At 37.9% G+C, this 20,168-nt stretch overlaps 1 protein-coding gene across 1 annotated transcript in view; it reads left to right on the forward strand.

The window, feature by feature from the left end:
- Positions 1-1,949: 1,949 nt before the first annotated feature.
- Positions 1,950-20,168, forward strand: part of LOC113112166 (polypeptide N-acetylgalactosaminyltransferase-like 6) — a 161,445-nt gene continuing 143,226 nt past the window's right edge. The window contains exons 1-2 of the mRNA XM_026277634.1: positions 1,950-2,312; positions 2,583-2,822. Of these exons, the coding sequence (XP_026133419.1) occupies positions 2,688-2,822 (135 nt within the window). The 5' untranslated portion in view covers positions 1,950-2,312; positions 2,583-2,687. The remainder of the gene's footprint in view (positions 2,313-2,582; positions 2,823-20,168) is intronic.

Genomic DNA, 20,168 nt, shown 5'->3' on the forward strand with positions numbered 1-20,168 from the left:
GTGTATAAATCAGTAACATTGTCACTTGAGTGGAGGGATTGTTTCTATCATAGTTAATATAATAACAAATACATCATTTTTATCACAAATAATTGTTTAATGCAGAAATGATATGAAAATTGTAATTTCATTCTTGTTTTCTATCAGAACAACACTATAGTGGTGAAATTACACTTTTCACCTTGTGAGAATTTTAAACCTGCTTTTTTCTCTCTCTGGTTTGAAGCCATTGACAGGATTTAATTTATGTGGAATATTGAGATGGCTCATTCTTCTCTGTCACAGCCAATATGCTGCATCAAATGATTTGACTGATGTGCTGCACCGTAATAATTAAGACAAAGAGCAGACATAGTGAATTTTTGCATTGAACAAATTATTTTCCCCAGTGTGACTGCAGTCTGATTCCTGGGGAAGATGTGTGCCATTGTGAGTCTTTTCAGGTGGAGTTTACATTTAATTTACACCAACAATTTCCAATGTGTTTTCAAAGCTAAGTTAAATTTAAAGTATTAAGTAGAGAAGGAAGGCATGTCTTCCCATGATGCCAGTAAATATTAATATTAAACATAATTTGCTCCTCAGTTATCTGCTTCAATGTACTGGCCAATCGCTGTCCATGGTGCTGAAACAAATATGCTGTAAATGGAGTGATGCAAATCATGGTAATCATGGTTCATCTATCCATCTATCTATCCATCCATCCATCCATCCATCCATCCATCCATCCATCCATCTATCTATCTATCTATCTATCTATCTATCTATCTATCTATCTATCTATCTATCTATCTATCTATCTATCTATCTATCTATCTATCTATATCTCAGACCAGACTGTACCTAATGGCCCCCTCTATTGGTGGTGACTATAGTAAAAAAGGTTTTAGCAAAGTAAACCATCTTTGTTAGATTGTGTATCATTGATTTTAAATATTCAGGACCAGATCCAACCTGGTATTGACAAAATTCATGCAGATCTGCAATTCACTTAGAAACATCAGGTGATCCTTTGCTGTCTCCATATGCTGTGCTGCATTTGCCTTTGCCGTAAGTGTACCCCCCCCCCCCCAACACACACACACCATCAATTATAGCAGCATTCGATAATAAAGAAACAGCTTTAAAGTAATGCTTGCCTCTTCAATAGGAACTTCAATCCAATATATATATATATATATATATATATATATATATATATATATATATATATATATATGTGTGTGTGTGTGTGTGTGTGTGTGTGTGTGTGTGTGTGTATGTATATATATATGTGTGTGTGTGTGTGTGTGTTTGTGTGTGTGTGTGCGCGCGCGCACGCGCGTGTGTATGGTTCAATATAATATGGTTCAATATAATACAGATTTTAATGATGCACAGTGAATGAAAGAGTTTTAATATGTGGAGCAAATTTCAAATTCAACCCGAATTTGAGACGTGGCTAACAAGAATTTAGTAGTGTGTTACATATGGAGATGAAAATATTAGTAAAGAGAAGAGAGTAATTAGTTATGTTATTAGTTTTTTTTTATTTACTTATTTCTCTCTCTATCCTTCTTGTGATCTGCTGACATGAGGGAGGATGGCTGTTTGTTTTTTTTTAAATATGAAAAGCTTTAAATATTTCGAAAAAGTACAGTACAAATCGTCATGTTACATGAATATTATTAAATATTAATTTCGTAAATTATAAAGGAATTAATACATTTTCTTCCAGATTTTTACTGTTTTACATTGCATTAAACTGGTAAATCACACATATAGGTAGTTAGGTATGTTAAGTATCCTATTTTTTTTTTCTTGTTTATTATAAGACTTGCTTAAATTAAACTGAACCTACAAACACATTTGCGTTTAAAGAACAAGCACAGCTACAGTTCAACAACTCAAACCAAAGCTAAGAATCCCCAGCCGAATCCCTCGCCTCTTTACTCGTGCTTGGTATAAGGCTGCTGCTTCACTGTGCTGCCCCACACATCGGAAAGCATCGGCCGGCTGCGAGGATGTTTTCATAATGCGCATCACACGTGGTTCATAACCGCAATATCTAAAGCTGAGGGCAATGAAAAACTCGCCCAAGGAGGAACGAGAAAGAATCCGTAAACCTTCAGTAGGTGGGACGCGCGCGAGGGTTTTAATGCAGAGCACGAGACGATTTCAAATTGAATCTCGAGCGCATTGCCTCAGATAGAAACGTAGAGACGTTGTTCAGCAATTATCGTACTCGGAAACGTCCCCCTGGTGTGTCTTCAACAGAGGAGAGGGGATTGCCGAGCAACATATATGTCTCAACATGCAAATAACCCTCTACTGTAAGTCTTTTCATAGTATTGCTTACGCGCGTTGCGTCTCGCTGACTGATGAAAACGCGCACATTGTCTTATATTCTTAATCTCAATTACTTATATCCTACGCATATTTTATTGACTGTTCAGTGAATGCTTGGTTAATTGCGTATGTCAGTTAAGAGACAGCTAGTGTTGCTTTCGAGCCCGAGATTAATACGCGTAATGAAATGATGTTGCTTAGCTTCATTTTGGAGTGTTTTTTTATATGACGCGGAGACACCGTCTTCCTTGCAGGTGAAAGTTTGTCGTCTTCTACGAGGGGAGATAAGGAGCTCGAGTCCACACACGGCAGACACGCGTCTATCTAGCGCTGGATTGTGTCTCATTCGCGTCTTCAAAATGAAGAGAAGACAAAAACGCGTTCTGCAGATGGCATTTCTATTCATGGTGGCTTTAATTTTTCTGCCAAACGTCGGCCTTTGGTCAATGTACAGAGAGAAGAGCCTTATGAAGTCACATGAGCCAGGAGAGCAGGTGAGTACAATCATTTGACAGCTATGGGTATAAGTTACTGACAGTCAGATATTTATAGGTTAAGTTACTGACAGTCAGATATTTATAGGTTAAGTTACTGACAGTCAGATCTGGTGCATGCAGCCGAACCAAGGTAAATAATAACCTTGGATGAGCTCGAGCATACCTTTATATTACTGTACTGAAAAAAAAATATGCAGATCTTCTGCATGCATTCTTGCAGAAGTTTATTTTTTAGGTCCATATCAGACAAGCTATACTTGTCTTTCTTTCAAGTGACATATCACAAATCATTGTAGTGTTTTTTTCTACTGTACTATATAGGTGGTAGGTAATGTTACTCTTTGAATAAAAGTTGTAAAGTGTAGTAGAACATAATTTCTGTATTCCAAATAGCATCAGTGTCCAACATTAGTTTGTCTTTTTAAAAATAATTTATTCTACTCATTGTTTAAAGGGTTGGAAAATGGTCAACATTATTGTGTTTGGCCATGTTTTTTTTTTTTTTTTATGTCCAGCACCACTGTATATATCAAAGTTGCTTATTAACAAACAGAGAGTTGTTGTGCCCTGGAAAATGTGGCTTTTGAAATCCCATCTTCTCTAACTAACCCAGCAGTACTCTAATTAAACTTTTAGAATACAAAAATGCATCTTTATGCGCCTTGTTCTGTTGTTAATGAATAGTTAACATAACATTATTGTGTGTTTGCCTCCCACAAGATTATGCATTTAGGAGCACTTAAGAAGTCAGCAGTTTTGCCTTGAGGGAAACATAAATCACCAGTCAAAAATGAAAGAACGTTTTCTTGCAAGGCTTGCAGAAATGAAAATGATGAAGCGCTATCTCATGCTAATATTGAATTTATATTGTTGATCTTCCGCTAATGCTTTTGGATAGAAGGAGAACAATTCAACCTCCTGAATGTTTGATCTTCAAGAGATTCAGGATTATAGCATCATTTTCATAGGTTGATTTCCTTAATCACGTTTAGCTCTCAGAGAACAACATGGATAAGCTCATTTACTTAGCGACTGGCTGCTGCTTGTGATGCGAGTGCAATCAGTGATTCTTTCAGCCAGATGTCATTGTGGCAAATTTAGTCCCCTGAAAACATCTTGCATGTGGAAATTCACTTGGGCTGGGGTTGGCTGCACTCACTTACATACTCTGCTACTAGATGACACTTTTTTTCCTCTCAACATTACAGAACTAGCATTCCCGTCTACTAATTTCCTCTCTCCTCATCCAGATGTCTGCACCCCTCACCAGCTGCCAAGGGGTGCTGTTGATTCATTTGATTCCACCCTTGGGTACCTGGTTGCTTTTGGTTTTTGGAACTGCAAGGTAGTTCTAGTGCTCAAGAGTAAAATGCTGAATCTGTTTATTGCGTCTCGTAATTGCACCTCTCTCATTTGTTTTGCCGGGGTTGCATGACTTTAGCCTTGGGCGAGCACAAACACACAAATCCAGTCTCTTCATTAAAGTCAAATCAGTGAGCAGGCACCACGTTGGTGACAGGGCCAAAAATATCAGAGCACCTCACGCAGGGTGCTGTGCTTTCACTCTCTGCTGACCTCCCCATTTCCGCTTTCCTAAAAGAATAATTTTATAGACAAAACATCCTTGCTCAGCTCTTTGGGAATTATGTAGAATCTTTAAGTTGCTTTAAGGCATTGAGACAGGTAGGCCTTCACAAAGATGCTCACCGAAACATTTGTCAATGCCTTAGATAGCGGGTTCAATATGCAGCCTCTGTCGTCTGAATATTTAATATCATCTAATGAAGTAAATCAGGCAGACTATTGATTCTCCAGCAGTTTTTAAGGGAATATGATTAGTGGATTGAGGAAAGAGGATGGGGAGGGTAGAGAAGGGAATAGGGATGAGAGCAGTTTGCAAATCAGACTCAATCCCCTCATGTCACATACGTTTTGGACTCAAAAGCAGCTTTAGTTTACCAGCACAATAGAAAGATCCCAGTGCCTGTAATTGTGCACCTGTCAGAGCAGGAGAGATAATTGACAGCAGTGATATTGTGTCAATAAGCCCCCAAGAATCCCGGAAATAAACCCGCCTAGTGTGTCCTCTTTTATTATTTGATAGCAATTACCTATGATTGAATCAGCCCTCCGATTCCCAAAAATCCTCCCTCAGCGATGTTAAGCGAGGTTTAACAAAATAGCGACGGGAAGCGTAGACTCATCGCACTGGGTCCCTTTCTTCTGGGGAGATGCATGTTGAGTTCTGTCCCTCCTTCCCCGTCAAAATCTCAGCTTTCTGTCCTTTGGGAGACAATCAGGTTGAATTAGCTCTGGCGGCCCACTCCTGGCGCGGGTAAACAGCATCTGTGTACTTCGGTGGGTGGTGCGCACAGCGCCAGTGCTACGAGATGGATGTGTGCTGATAAGCATGTGTCAGGACTGATAACCTTCCCTCAGCTCCTAACAAGAGCCCACCGTTGAGCATGACATTGCCCAGGAGCATTATGAAGAGGCTGTCTATGCAATTCTATCTCACCACGCCACTGCTCTTGAGTGTGTTGACAACAATGGGGCGTGTAACTCTGTCACCGATAGCACTGTGGATAACAAGAGCTTCGTCGTTGTTAACGACCTGGAGTAGAAACATGATGAAGGTGGAGGGAAAGATGACCTCGGACTCCTTAAGCTTCCCTGGATGAAGTTTTAAGTCGACCATGTTTATGTCATTCTAGATGAAGGAATATTATTGTCGCTTTCCATTTGCCAGCAAAGTGACAAGGGAAAGAGAGATGCAGTAATTGCAATTACCCTCAGTGTCAGACTACAGAGATACATTATGGTAATGCACATGTCAAGTTGACGGTAAGAGCATGGATGAAGAGTGCACCAGATGATTTGAACTGAATTGTGGTCTGGGAACACTGAAAGATCACACAAATAGTATTGCAGAGAGGCTAGATTCACCAGAGGATGAACATTGTATATTTCATATAGATCTTGTCAGTAAGTGTTATAAGCATTCTTTGATGAGCAGCACCATCTGGTGTGACACGAGGGCAAGGTTCAGTTTGGAATTGGAATGGGTTTGATGATGTTCAAGTAAATGGCCACCATTTTGGCCAGAGAAGGAACAAGTGTTTTTCTCCTCATAATTTCCATTTGGCTGAATATGAGGGAGGGAGTCTTAGCCAGCCAAGTGATCGGTACCAGGAGATATGATGTAATTGAATATTCCAATTTGAAGTGATATTGTCCGGTCTTCAAATCTGATAGAGCATATTCTCCTTTCTCCACAATCCCATGGCATTCTCTTATCGAAAGTCATCAGCATCACATTGTTTCCCAGTAATTGCATTCTTCCCCGAAAAAGGGCAAAGATAATTGGATTTCTTCGTGTTCAAAGAAAAATATCTTTGATGCCTGACTATTTTTACTTTGTTTTATATAGACCACTACATGCACAACGCATTGTAGTATGCCAGAGTCAAGTCTAAAATTTGATTGGTTTAGGAGCATTAAGGCTTTGCCTGGACTCTGACTTGAATGAGCTTGTCTGGACTACTCATGGACAATTTGGTCTTGGAATCGGACATGAGATGGACTTTGGGTGTACTCACACTGGACACGGTTGCCTTGTACCGAGCCCGATTCTCACCTCTCCCCACTCCCCCGCTGGCCTGCACTCACATCGCACTTAATGTTCTGGGTTGGAGCACACTTACATCATTAAGATGCTACTTTTTGATTTGAAGACAGAAAGAAAAGTGCTTTCACTAATAGATACTCCATAAGTAGTATCTGTTCCATGCTCTGGTGTGATTATTGATCACACTACATGCACACAGCACCCGAGCCCAATCAAATCTAATCAGTATGGAAGGATCCCAAATGAACTCGACTTTGGGGGTCAAAAGTGCGATTGTGAGCACATCCATAAGTCCAAATTCAGTATTGTTCGGAATCGAGTACTACCACACTGATGCACAAACCCACCTTCCTTCACTCACTTTGCTTTCATGTTAAACATTCTGCTCTCTGTCATTACCACCTTAAGATGCACTTGATGGCCTGTGCCCTTAATATGAACAGCAGCGTGACCCCTTTTGTGAAAGTGACAATTTAAACTTGATTACTCTGATGTGCCTCATGAGGTGAGGATGGAGCAATGTCTTGGGCTGTTCACCGTGCCTCCCAAGAGTAATGCACTTTTCATATTGAGCGGTAGCCATATAGCAGAGCAGGGTAATATAAAACCACTTACTCTCAGGCTCACAAAACAAAGGGACATGGACCTTTCCAGTCTTGTGTGTTTGGCACCTCCATTAAGATAATAACACTATTACAAGAGATTGAAAGCCTCTGAAGAGCTCTTATTTTCTCTCTTGGTCTTTAGCCATGAGAGTGGTGTGCACACACAGACACACAGACACGCTTATGTTTATAATGGCCATTGCCATATGCATGATTGTTAGGTGTATACTGATAAGAATGAATTGAACTAATGTACATTTGCTTAGTTTATGAATAAGTGTTCATCCAAACTAAAATAGCCATTTTTTATTAACTAAATGAATGGTTTGTGAAATAAAATTGCACATACTTGTTTATATATAATTATTTAGCATTATTTAGTCAACATTGTGTTCAGGACTACTGCACACATGTATTCAGACCTATTTATTTTATTGTAATGCTATAAAACTGTTGGTCCTAATTAAGTAGTCGTCTTCCAATATCTACATAGTATGATAGAATTTAGTCATAATTACAATATTTAACACAGAGTTCTAGGTTGCTTAAAGTATTCTTAACAGATCCTATAAACCTTTTAAAACAGAAACTATAGCTCATTATACTAACCACAGCAAAGACGCCTGATCAGTTGGTATGTACTGCATGTGTAATGCTTTAAAACATATTTTAATATGATAATATTCACACAGACTAAGCAGCTTAAAATAATTCAAAAACTAAGCATGCATATTAAAAATAGGCATCTGGATGGTAGTAAGTGAGATTACAGGTAAACATAATAGCTATAAAAAGTATTATGTATCATTATGTATGTCAATGCAGTTATACATTATGTAAGTGTCTGTATGCAGCAGTGTGTTAATCTTCTCTTTATTTGTCCTGAGGTGATCTGAGAGCTCTTTGTGTTGAATTATTGCCATTTGAACAGGCAGATTTCACTGACTCCTCCACCCGAGTGATTGTTATCTAAGGAAAGTGAGGTCTGTTATATTTTATGGCTCCTCTCTGAGCATGTGGAGATTTATGGCATGAAAATCTGCCGTGCAAGGTGATATTTGTCACTGGCAAAAAAATGTAATGGTGTGGCCCAGTAAAGGATATTATCATCAGACCTGGGTGAAAGTGGATGATTATGCAGAATGTGTGGCTAATGCACAATTTAGAAACCGCTTTTGATGATTTTTCCTCCATCAAATGGTTTGTTTGAGCCATATGCACGTTCTGGCGTGCATTGTAATTTACCCTAATTATGGGAAACTGTGGAGACTACTGAAAAAGTTTTTTTGATAGGTAACAAAAAAATCAGAACATAGTTATTGATTATTGATTATATACAATATGGCTTTTGGATACAGATAATTTAAAACAGAAAGCAGACAGTTACATTTGAAATTAATGAAGGAAGTCAAAGAAGCTCTTCATATCCTCAGTGTGAACGTGGGACTCAAGGTTATGTCCTTTTTTTTTTAAATGATTTGTGTTCTTGCTGTTTATTCATCATCCAAGCCCCAGCCCCTCTCTCAAGGTTAAGGTGGAAAAGGTCATGTGTAGCAATACAGTTCTTCTATTTTTAGAAATTATGATTTACAATCAATCACATCTCTTTGAATTTAATAGACTACATGCTCTCTTGAGCTTCCGTTGTTTTTATTTTATTTTTTTAAGTAATATTATCACTCCTATGTTTTCTCACCTAATAATCAAATTGAGTTCAAAAGATTCTTAAGTGTCTCTCACTGTTTTTTATACAATTTTAATTACGGTTGCAGTTATTGTCTATCTGTCTTTGGATAAAAGTTGAGTAAGGTTATAACAGAATAATATAATATAATATAATATAATATAATATAATATAATATAATATAATATAATATAATATAATATAATATAATATAATATAATATAATATAATATAATTTGATTGCAATCAATCAAATAAAATGGAACTCTGGACAGTCTATAGTCCACACTATACTGTACCTGTGGGAAATGGTTCAGTTTTCTTAAGAGTAATTGGAATTTCCAGATCTTATTTCAAAAGCGAGACTATTTAAAAGTCATTTCATGAACTCCAGCAAATGTTTTACCTTCTTACCATTTCAAATGAACCTGATTAGGATCTTTTAATATTTAGAGAAATCCTGCAGGCTTGTTAGAGGCTCTCAAAACTACATTTTCAAATTCATGTATTCTCCTTTAAAAATGTACTATTTCTCCTCTCTCCCTTTGTCTCTCTCCCTTTCCCTTTAATTTATTGCAAATGGACCGAAAAAAAGCTAGGCTCAACAACAAGAAAGACCTTGATGCTTATTAGGATATTGTTTAAGTCATTTTGAAACATTATCCAATTTAATGAATGCCCCACAGAACATCTTTGATCCCTTAATGGGGAAAATAGGCACTGACTATGATTAATGTTTACTAGGTGTTGTCAGTGAATCTTTATTGGAGGCTGGAGGTGTCTTTCCATTATTCTAGATGCTGAATTCATCAGAAGGAGGACCCCATGTTCAGCAGCCATACTGCACAGCTAGACAGATGATAGAACTAGAGAGGGAACAGCTTGAGACCAATCACACCACTGAGGGAAAACTGAGACAGATATTATTTTGTAAAGTTGGGAGCAACTTGCTGCCCACAGCACCAATTTATCTTAAGGTGAGGCCAATGATGTATGTGCCATAGAGGAATAGATGGGGGTTGCTGAGGAGGAGAGGTATACAGCAAGATATGTGCCAAAAAAAGGTAAAGAGCAAACAGCTATTACTGGGATCATCATCCTCAGAGAGTTGCAGTGACCTGAGGTCTTATACACGTGTGCTTGTTTTTTCATTGTGGGTAGTTTGTTTGTCCACTTCTATGAATGTACATAACTCAGATATGTGTGTGTATGTGTGTGTGTGGTACCTTAGTTTTAATTTTTAATCACTGCATGTCTATTAGAATGAACGAAAGGTACATATATGACCTTGCCGTAACGATGGAGAAAGATCGGGTTCCTCTTCACATGATTAATTCTCAACATTATTTCAGGATATCAAGGGATATCATCTGTGTATTTGAGCATAATTACCAGCATATAAACTTAAAAATTCCTAATTTACCTTTCCACAAATTAATGCCATAAAAGGCTCTTACTAATAGGCCTAATATAAAAGCAATCGTTATAATACTTTCTTTATACATTAATTCCTTTGTTTAACCATTCTGTCTGATTAATAGACAGACTTCTATCCGTATTAGACAGAACTTTTAGCTACTACAATGAACAAGAGACAGAGTATGAGAGTATTTGCGCGCTTAGGTGCTGACAAATATTGGCCGATATATCGGCCTTGGTGATATATCGGTCGACCACTATCAATGTTCAATGTTGTATGCACTGCAAAAAAAAAAAAAAAAAAGGATATGATTTATTGTTTTCTTTTTCTTATTATATTGTCGTTTTACTTCTCAAGGAAATGTATCATGATTTAAGAATCTTTGGACATCTGTACTGGAAAACAAGAATACTAAGAAGGAACTTTTTGCAGTGTGATAAGAAATACAGTAAAATTATTAGTAGTATATTAATATTGTAAAAATGAACAGAAATCTAATGGTGATCTGTTAAATGTTGTATTTTTAAACTGTGAAGCTATTTACATTAAGGTACAAATCAATGCATTGTGTTCCCTTCAATGTATTCCTTAAATTTTCTTGACATGGTCTTAAAAAGTCTTACATTTACCCTCACAAAATTTGAAGAAACCTTAATGCCTTTTTGTATGCCTCTGAAACTATATATTTTTTTTCTGTTAATGAAACTTGGGAGGTTCTACCACTATCCAATCAAATATTGAAGGATAAAGTCTAGCCTCACAATAATTCCTGGTGAATAATCCATTTCAATCTAAAGTACACAATAAGTCAAATGCATTGTTGATGCCATTTTAAGTCGCACTTATTTTACCTTACAGTAACAGTCTGTCTATATGGTATCAGTGTCAGGTGTGCTGCTGCTACAAGTGCGTAACTGTCTTGAAGCCATATGCAGCACCAGCAATTGATCCATTTGAAAACGTGGCTTTGTGTTACTCAAATTACACTTCAGCTCTCTATCGATCTGAACACTGGCTGCAGCCTTTGCGTCGCGTAGTGTTGTTATTAAGCTAATTTATCCTTGGAATCACCAAGCAGAAAGTTAAATTAAGTGTGCTGTACAGTTCAATTACCTTTCCTGTACTCAATAGTTTATACATAAATATTTAGCCACAGAATCCCTCTGCAGGTCTACATCTGCCATGTTGCCAACTGCTCATTATGTAGAAATAAAGCACAGTAGACACATGGATCAAAGCCCTCGTTGACACCTGGCTGTTCTCAAAAGCTCTCCGGGTCATTAGAAGACAAGCTCCTCTCTCCTCAGGCTGCTGCTCCTTTGATTTCCTGTTATTTATGACATCACGTGACCTCATAAAGTCCATCCTAATTACACTTCACTCTTAAGATTAATGGCCAATCTCAGCCAGATGCATCTGCCAAGTTTACCTTTTTCCCACACGACTGATGGATGTTTCCGTGGCTCCTCGAGATTCCCTGCAGCCACTGGATGGAGGTTTATTAGTCAAAGAATTGGAACAGGCGCAAACACCCTCATTCGGCCTTCAAAACACGTCTGGACCTACTTGAAAACAATTTCTTGGCTGAAGCCGAAGTGATTTGTCTCACCTTTTTGTCCCGAATTAATTTCCTTTTGCTCTGTTCTCCCGTGATGATCACTGTCTGTTTCTGTGTCGGTTCAAAGTACTAGTAGTCGCTTTCTTTTAACTCAGTGCTCAGAGGACATTTTCTCCTGCCTTTCATGCCACTGCTAATGTAGGATCATTACTTTAAAGAGAGATTTCAATGGCCCTCACCTTAAAGGTTACGTCTAAAGGGGGTTATTAAATGCTGCATGGGTGAAAAACTTGATGATGCTTTGAGAGAGTCCCATCTCTCAAACTTACAAGGCCTCTTACGGCACTAATGGTGACATGAGCTGTTAATTACTTGATAAAAGTCTTTAATGTTCTCCTGATGTAACCTCACAGTTCATGTATTGCTTTAGAAAATGCAGATATCTTCTTTCCCCCTTCACTTTCTGTCCCTATTCATTGTGGTTGTTGCTTTGATGTTGCAGCTTTATTGATAGAAATTTTTGTTGTTGCTCTCGGTTCAGCTCCAAGCTAAGACAGAATACAACTTTTTGGCCTCATGTTCTATACTTGTCTGTAAAATCACTGGATTGTGTCCTAATTAACAGAGACTAAGAATAATAAATAAAGTGATAAAAAAAAAAAAAAAAAAAAACACATTTACAACACTGTCACTACTCTTGAGTGGAGAAGTAAGATTTTAGATGTTTATCAAGTAGTTTTTTATGGATGTTTTTGTATATCAAAGGCAGTTGTTGGCTGGTGCAGGACCACCCTGAAGTAACCCTGTGCCAAATATGCTTGTGCGATTTCTGGTTACAGATGCTTTTGAGTTAGTAACTTGAGCTGTACATGCCATGGTTCTACCACAGTTTGTTTTAATCAGACCTCAAAATTTACAGTATTAATGTATCAACAGCAACTTCCAAAATGTAAGCAATACATTTACATTTACATTTACATTTAATAATTTAGCAGACGCTTTTATCCAAAGCAACTTACAGATGAGAACAATAGAAGCAGTCAGGTCAACAAGAGAACAACAACAGTATACAAGTGCCATGACAAGTGTCAGTTAGTCTAGGATAGAATGCATAGCCAGGTTTTTTTTTATTATTAAATGAAAAAGACAAGAAAAGGAAAAGTTGGTTAGTTGGTTAAGTGCAGGCGAAAAAGATGAGTCTTTAGTGGCAATAACAATAACAACAATTGAGATGTACAAATGTGTATCTATTCCTTATTCTTTTAGGTTAATCAAATGTTGAATTCATTAAGATAATCCTTTTACATTAAATAATATACGCACAGTGGCATCACATTTATTTAATGTATTTTCCTGATTTGACATTGCTGCATTATATTCAAATTGTTTTGAAGATTTACACCACTTTACCCAAGCCTCAACTTTAAAACTGTAAAAACCCATAAACAAATTAGGTGCTTGTACTTTATAGATTGATTTGCCTGTTATGGTTTTTATTTTGTTGTAGTTAGGTTTAGGTTTAGGCTAGGATAAGGGTTATGTGCATAGAAATATCTTATAAAATGCAACTATAAAGTATCCAGTATGCAATATACAGTATACTTTATATATTGTAAAAAACATTTTAAGATTAACATTTTAAGATATTTCAAACAGCTCTTGACCTGATAGTTAACATTGTTCCTTTGTAGAATGATTATGCATCTGAGCAAAATATCTTTCATTCCATATATAGAAATTTCATTCTACATTGTTTAACCCATGATTGAATCCAACATGGAAATAAAGCACAATAATGAAGAACAAGATCTTTAGATGTTAATTATTTACAGCAGTGTCCTGGAGAAAGCTGCTTTCTACCCGAGCTGCATAAATGAATAAAACTATCTTGATTAATTTATTATAACATTTAAATAATAGCTATGTATTTTTTAAGTGTATAATACTTTTTTCTGACTAGCTGGTGTACTGTTATGTCATCTACCAGTAGGGGCTAGTAGCACCATGCTAACAGCCAAGCCTTGCCTATTTGTTTTCCCCCCAACAAATCCCCCTTAAAATATTTGCTCTTGTCAGATTTATTCAGATTAATTGATTAATTGATCTGGTTAACATGAATTCAGATTATTGTCAGATAAGCATTTTCCCTGTAGAAATAAAAATGGGGTTAGTTTTGCCTATGATTGCGCAATATCACGTATGTGTATCGTGGGAGTTGACAGCAGGGTACAGTTGAGTGCAGTTTGCCCGTGATGGGCACTGACGGAGGTGGACAACGTCCTCTCAGAGCTTTTCATGTTGATCTGTAAAAACATTGTTTCTACCTACACTGATCAAATTGTGTCATTGCTGGAAAGCTTTTGATGCCTGATGGTTTCTTGTCTGAACACTCCTGTCCATGAGATCTTAAATCTAAAAACATAATAAAGTCAAACCGTGACAGCCTTCTCATCATCCTTCCAAAAACCAAATCAGCAGTGATGCGTTCCTGTCATCCTTTCCTCAAATCAGCATGACACCACCAGCACTTGATGCAATCCTCTCTGCTGAGTCTGACAGCCACTTTGTGACTGATTTGTTTACATGTGTTATTGTTTGTCTTCTTCTCTGTGATGTTATTCGTGTTGCATTGTGTTCTCCAAATTTCCAGGCAGTCTCTGTAAGTGACACCACGGCGAGTCTCCAGTAGATTGAACGCCTCATTCAAGACTGCTGTCATCTCCCTGATGTCTCATGTCAGATGACAGATGATCAGTTACAGCAAGCCTGCGTGGGCTTAAACACAGGAACTTTTGTGGTTGGTTAAGAGACGTTGGACCCCTAATGAGTACCACTTCTCTGTGTGTGTTTGTTTCGCTTGACTAACTGGTGCAGCAAATCTCAAGCATACAGTCAGCTTGATGTTACACCGAGCGTGAACGGCTTTATTGAATCCTCGCATGAATAAGATGTTTTAGACAAAATACTTTCCTATTTTCGTCTTTCGAGAAGTTTCGCACCCTGAATAAGGCATTTACAGGAGAAGTTGTTCATAACTTCTGCTGCCTCTCTTCACATGTCTCTTGTTCTTTCGCCTAGATACACAAAACAAGAAACTGAAATTGTGTGGCTGACAATCAGAGACCCAGAGCAGCGCACCTCCTTAGAAGTGCACATCGCTGGGAATGACAATCGAGGTAGATTTTGCAGAAAAGCCTCATTTGGCTGCTCCTTTGTGAGCCTTGAGATTCCAATCACTGACATTCAAAGATGAGATTGGCACAGCTGTCTCTTTGTGGTGACACGGCCTTCTGTGTGTCGCCTGAAGATTGACAGCTCCCCAGCTCTGTTGTCTCCAGGTCTGCCGAGAATCACTCATCACCAGAAGTCAAACTAGAAACTGCACCCACTTTTTAGAGTGTTGAATTATACAGCAACCCATACTGAACATCAAAGCAATGTTGTGTGTTTTTTTTTATTTTTTTTTATTATTAATTAATTATTTTTCTCAGGAAAACTAAACAAAATTCACCCTATCTTTGTTTCATTATTCTACCAGCTCTCGCTGGCATTTCAAAGCAACAGGACTGGAGAATGTCTCAGGGTCAAAGTCTGAGACTGCGGTTATGATCAGGACTCCAAAATATCAGTGGTTAATTTTCCAGTGAAATTTTAAGGTAACACTGTATTTTGATAGTCTCTTTTGATCTTTCTGTTGACAATAAGTAACATGGCACCTACATGTAAAATAAGTCACATTAGAGTATTACTAGACTGTCTGCTTATATCTACTAACTCTTTATTGTGATGGTCTCCCAACAGACATACTGTTGACTATAAGTAACTTTGCAAGTATGTCAAATTATTCTAACCCTAACCTGCCCAGTCTACTAATACTCTACTCTACTTGTGGAGGCATGGACTCTACTAGACCCCTGAAGGTGTGCTGCGGTATCTAGCACCAAGATTTTAGCAGTAGATCATTTAAGTCTTGTAAGTTATAAGGTTGGTCCTCCATGGACTTGTTTGTCCAGAACATCCCACATATGCTAGATTGGATTGAGATCTGGGGAATTTGGAAGCCAAGTTACCACCTCAAACTCATTGTTGTGCTCCTCAAGCCATTCCTGAGTCATTTTTTTGCTTTTTGGCAGGGCGCATTATCCTGTTAAAAGAGGCCACAGGCAACAGGGAATACTGTAACCATGAAAGGGTGTACATAGTGTGCAACAATGCTTAGGTAGGTGGTACGTATCAAAGTAACATAGATGGCAGGTTTCCCAGCCAGTTTTCCCAAGGTTTCCCAGGAGAAAATTGCCCAAAGTATCTTACTGCCTCTGCTGGCTTGCCTTTATCGCATAGTGCATCCTGGAGTCATGTGTTCCCCAGGTAAGTGACGTCTGGTAGCTTGTCTGTTAGATTGGATTCCACGGGCCAGCCTTTACTCCCTACATGCACCAATGAGCCTCGGGCACCCATGACCCTGTCGGCGGTTCACCACTGTCCCTTCCTTGGACCACTTTAGTCAGATACCGACCACTGCAGACCGGGAACACCCCACATGAGCTGCGGCTTTGGAGATGCTCTGACCCATCACAATTTGGCCTTTGTCATACTTGCTCAAAACGCTTGCCCGTTTACCTGCTTCTAACACATCAACTTTAAGGACAAAATGTTCACTTGCTTTCTTCTAAATATATTTTGTGTTCTACAGAAGAAAATAAGCCTTTATAGGTTTTGAACAACATGAGGTTGAGTAAATCATCACAATGTTTAATTTTTTTTTGGGGGGGGGGGGGACTGTCGCTTTAAGACAAGCTGACTGTTTATATCAATACTGTACCTTGCCAAAACAGACTTTTCACTAACAAATACATTGCCATTCATGTGTGCTGCCGCATATTTTTTCATTCTTAGTACTAGCTTTGTTGGAAAAAGCCAATTGTTTTAACATCTTACTCTATAATAAGATGCCTGTTACCAGAGAAGCTGCAATGCAAAGCAGACTGTCAAGTGATGTGCATTTTTTGATTTCACCAAATTACCTTATATTTGCATGTGTGTGTTGCTCTGTTATGGATGACTCCCCCAGTAGTTATATTAATATAGACACAGCACCCATGTTTATCTTTCCTGCACAGGGTTCAGAAATGTAATTATGGATCAGGCGGTGACATTTTTTGTCATTTTGTCTCTGAGTGGCTGATATCATAATGAACAAGCTAAGATTATCTCAAGGCTTTCACCAAATCTTCAGACCCAGTGTAAACAATGTACGTTTTCATATCATATAAACTTGAATATGTTGAGCAAGTGTGTTAGAATTCTAAAATGTGGAGTTTCTTGTTATATAACATAACGAACAGTAACCTGGATCTCTCGATAGAACAGCACATGAAAGTATTAACCTTGCCTAGAACCTCATAAAAGGATTTAAACCTTATGTAACATTGTGGAGATTATCTGGTTTTTTAAGAGACAAATGCACATTTACAGCACTGAAATTACACACTCGGATAATGATATAATATGAATACTGTGAACTATGCCGTTTTGTGTTACTAAAAATTAATTCAGTCATGTTGCTGCATTCACATGTGTTACCACAAGGAGCAAGTACTTTTCACAGAATACATACGCAAATATGCTTGTGAATGTTTGAAATTTAATATGTATTCAATACTGCCAATATTATAGAAATATTTATTCCTAGTACTTTTTTTTTTCAGGGATATATATGGATGGATGGATGGATGGATAGATAGATAGATAGATAGATAGATAGATACACTCAAGTTGGCCACATTACATGTGGAGGCTAATTGAAAACAAAACTTCTGAATTGCTTTTTAGGTGATCTGAAGTGACATTTCTGTTGTTTTACAAAAAGAAAAAAGAAAAAAAAAAGCTTTTACCCATTGCAGGTTGTACAGAACCCCTTGTTCACTTTGAAAGTCGTATTTAGGTTATGATGAAAGCATATCCCAAGGAATCTGCTTTTACTTCGACCACTGCTAAACATTTTCTCTGTATGATCCCTTTCAGCTTTCTTTCATGCACGTTCTGTTTCAATGTCATTTGAAGAAACATCAAGCCACCCCCTCCGATCCCCTTTGAACTAGAGCCCTGTTTCCTGAAAGTGTATGACCCAGATTCATCCCTCTCATTTCCATTTCTCTGATGTTTTTGTAGCATGCCGAGCCCATGTAAAGGCAGTTGTTGTTTCTAATGTTTCAAGGCAACAGAGGAGTCCCTTGAGCATAGAGTCATTTACTTTAAAAATGTATCCTCTAAGCAGAGAGAAACTCAAAGGCAGGGTAATAAATGCGGCGTGCCTCCCTCACCATGCGTTGATATTTAATCAGCATCAACAGGCTGCTGAGAGCACTCCACCGAAGTAAGTGCCCTCAGAATTTATTTGTTTCCTAAATTGGATGAGTCCTAAGTGTCTGTGATTTAACATCATAACTAATTGGCCCTGGTGGTTTATCGCATTCGCGTGCGTCTCTGAATTAAACGGAAACCCAGATTCGTGACTCTTTTGGAGTTGCTGCAGCACCATTAGGAAACATCCCTATCTATGATTAGTGTAAAAATCTATAATGTATGGATGTTGGATGTATGGATGAATACATTTGTAAAACCCCATGCTGTAATTGTCTTTGCTACTTTCATTTACCACACTAGCATTTTTCCAGCTTCTCACATGATGTTGGAGGAGATGTAATCTCAGAAGTGGTGTGTCAAAACCTTTCCTTCCCTTTTAACTCACTCTCCTCCACCCTTCTGCCCGGAAGCTCACCAACCATTAATTAAAAGCCCTCATTAAAGCTCTGCAAGTCCTCTAACTGTTTGTGTAATTGTTCACCCTCAGCCTGGGGTCACCTTTTTTGCCTCTGTGTAAGGGAATATATTTAGAAATTTGCTGAGTCAAAGCCATCGAGAGGAAGTGGTATAATATGATGAGGAAATTAGCCCTACAGCGGCCAGAAGAGACTCGACTTTCCTTATTAACGGAGAACAGGTTCAGCTCAGGGCTACGAGATGCCCAAAGGCCTCACTCATGAATGGTCATTAGTATGCGTGTGGGAATCAGCATAGCATTTCCTGAAAACACTCTTCTTCTGTTAATATCAGTAAGACCACGGAAAGCATGGATTATCCATCCTCAAAGAATCCTCTTCTCATGTATTTTTACAAAAAAACAAGGATCACTCCTAAGGCGAGACACAAAAGTATCATGATTGCTGTAAACTATTTGCAGCTGGAAAGTTGGTGTGAAATCTTCAACTTTGTGAACTTAGATTACAGACCTCATGAAATGTACTTTGTATTTAATTACTGCTTCAGAGAAGCAGATTTGTGGTTTGTAGGCATTGCAAAGCTTTAGGGGAAATTGACTTACATGGAATAACAACAATTAAAACTGGATGGGTTTTTATCTTCAGCATGTTTTTTTTTTTTTTATCTTTCTACAAAATAAATCTGCCAAACTTATAAAGCTGCCATTGGCTATAATTGTTTACAGGCATATCCCTCAATCAATTATACAAAGGGCCTTATAAATGTTCAATTATACAAAGGGTCTTATAATGTTTATACAGTACAGACCAAAAGTTTGGACACACCTTCTCATTCAAAGAGTTTTCTTTATTTTCATGACTATGAAAATTGTAGATTCACACTGAAGGCATCAAAACTATGAATTAACACATGTGGAATTATATATGGAATTATATACATAAAAAAAGTGTGAAACAACTGAAAATATGTCATGTTCTAGGTTCTTCGAAGTAGCCACCTTTTGCTTTCATTACTGCTTTGCACACTCTTGGCATTCTCTTGATGAGTCTTGAAGGAGTTCCCCGAGAGATGCTTAGCACTTGTTGACCCTTTTGCCTTCTGTCTGTGGTCCAGCTCACCCCTAAACCATCTCGATTGGGTTCAGGTCCGGTGACTGTGGAGGCCAGGTCATCTGGCGCAGCACCCCATCACTCTCCTTCTTGGTCGAATAGCCCTTGATGCCTTCAGTGTGACTCTACAATTTTCATAGTCATGAAAATAAAGAAAACTCTTTGAATGAGAAATTGTGTCCAATATATATATATATATATATATATATATATATATATATATATATATATATATATATATATATATATATAACACAACAATTATAAGAACTTTGAATCTGAATTCACCAATCAGTAAATGTGGCCTCTTTTTTTTCTATATGGAGTTGTAAGGCAGGCATCTCTAAAGGGCACAGTTCTATAACAAGCGCTATTCAAAATAGGAACAATAACCTTGGAAAAGACTTTAAGGCCTGAAGATAAGATGTCGTTATAGTAAGGCCAAGCATGGTGTCATTAATCACAAGGTCTCAGGCCCTGTGTGCATTTTGTGTTTCTCAGGTTGAGTTATTAAAGAAGATAACAGGGGTGAGTGCCTTTTCTTCTTCAGGGTTTT

The sequence above is a fragment of the Carassius auratus genome, chromosome 1, assembly GCF_003368295.1.
Source record: "Carassius auratus strain Wakin chromosome 1, ASM336829v1, whole genome shotgun sequence".
Taxonomy (NCBI): domain Eukaryota; kingdom Metazoa; phylum Chordata; class Actinopteri; order Cypriniformes; family Cyprinidae; genus Carassius; species Carassius auratus.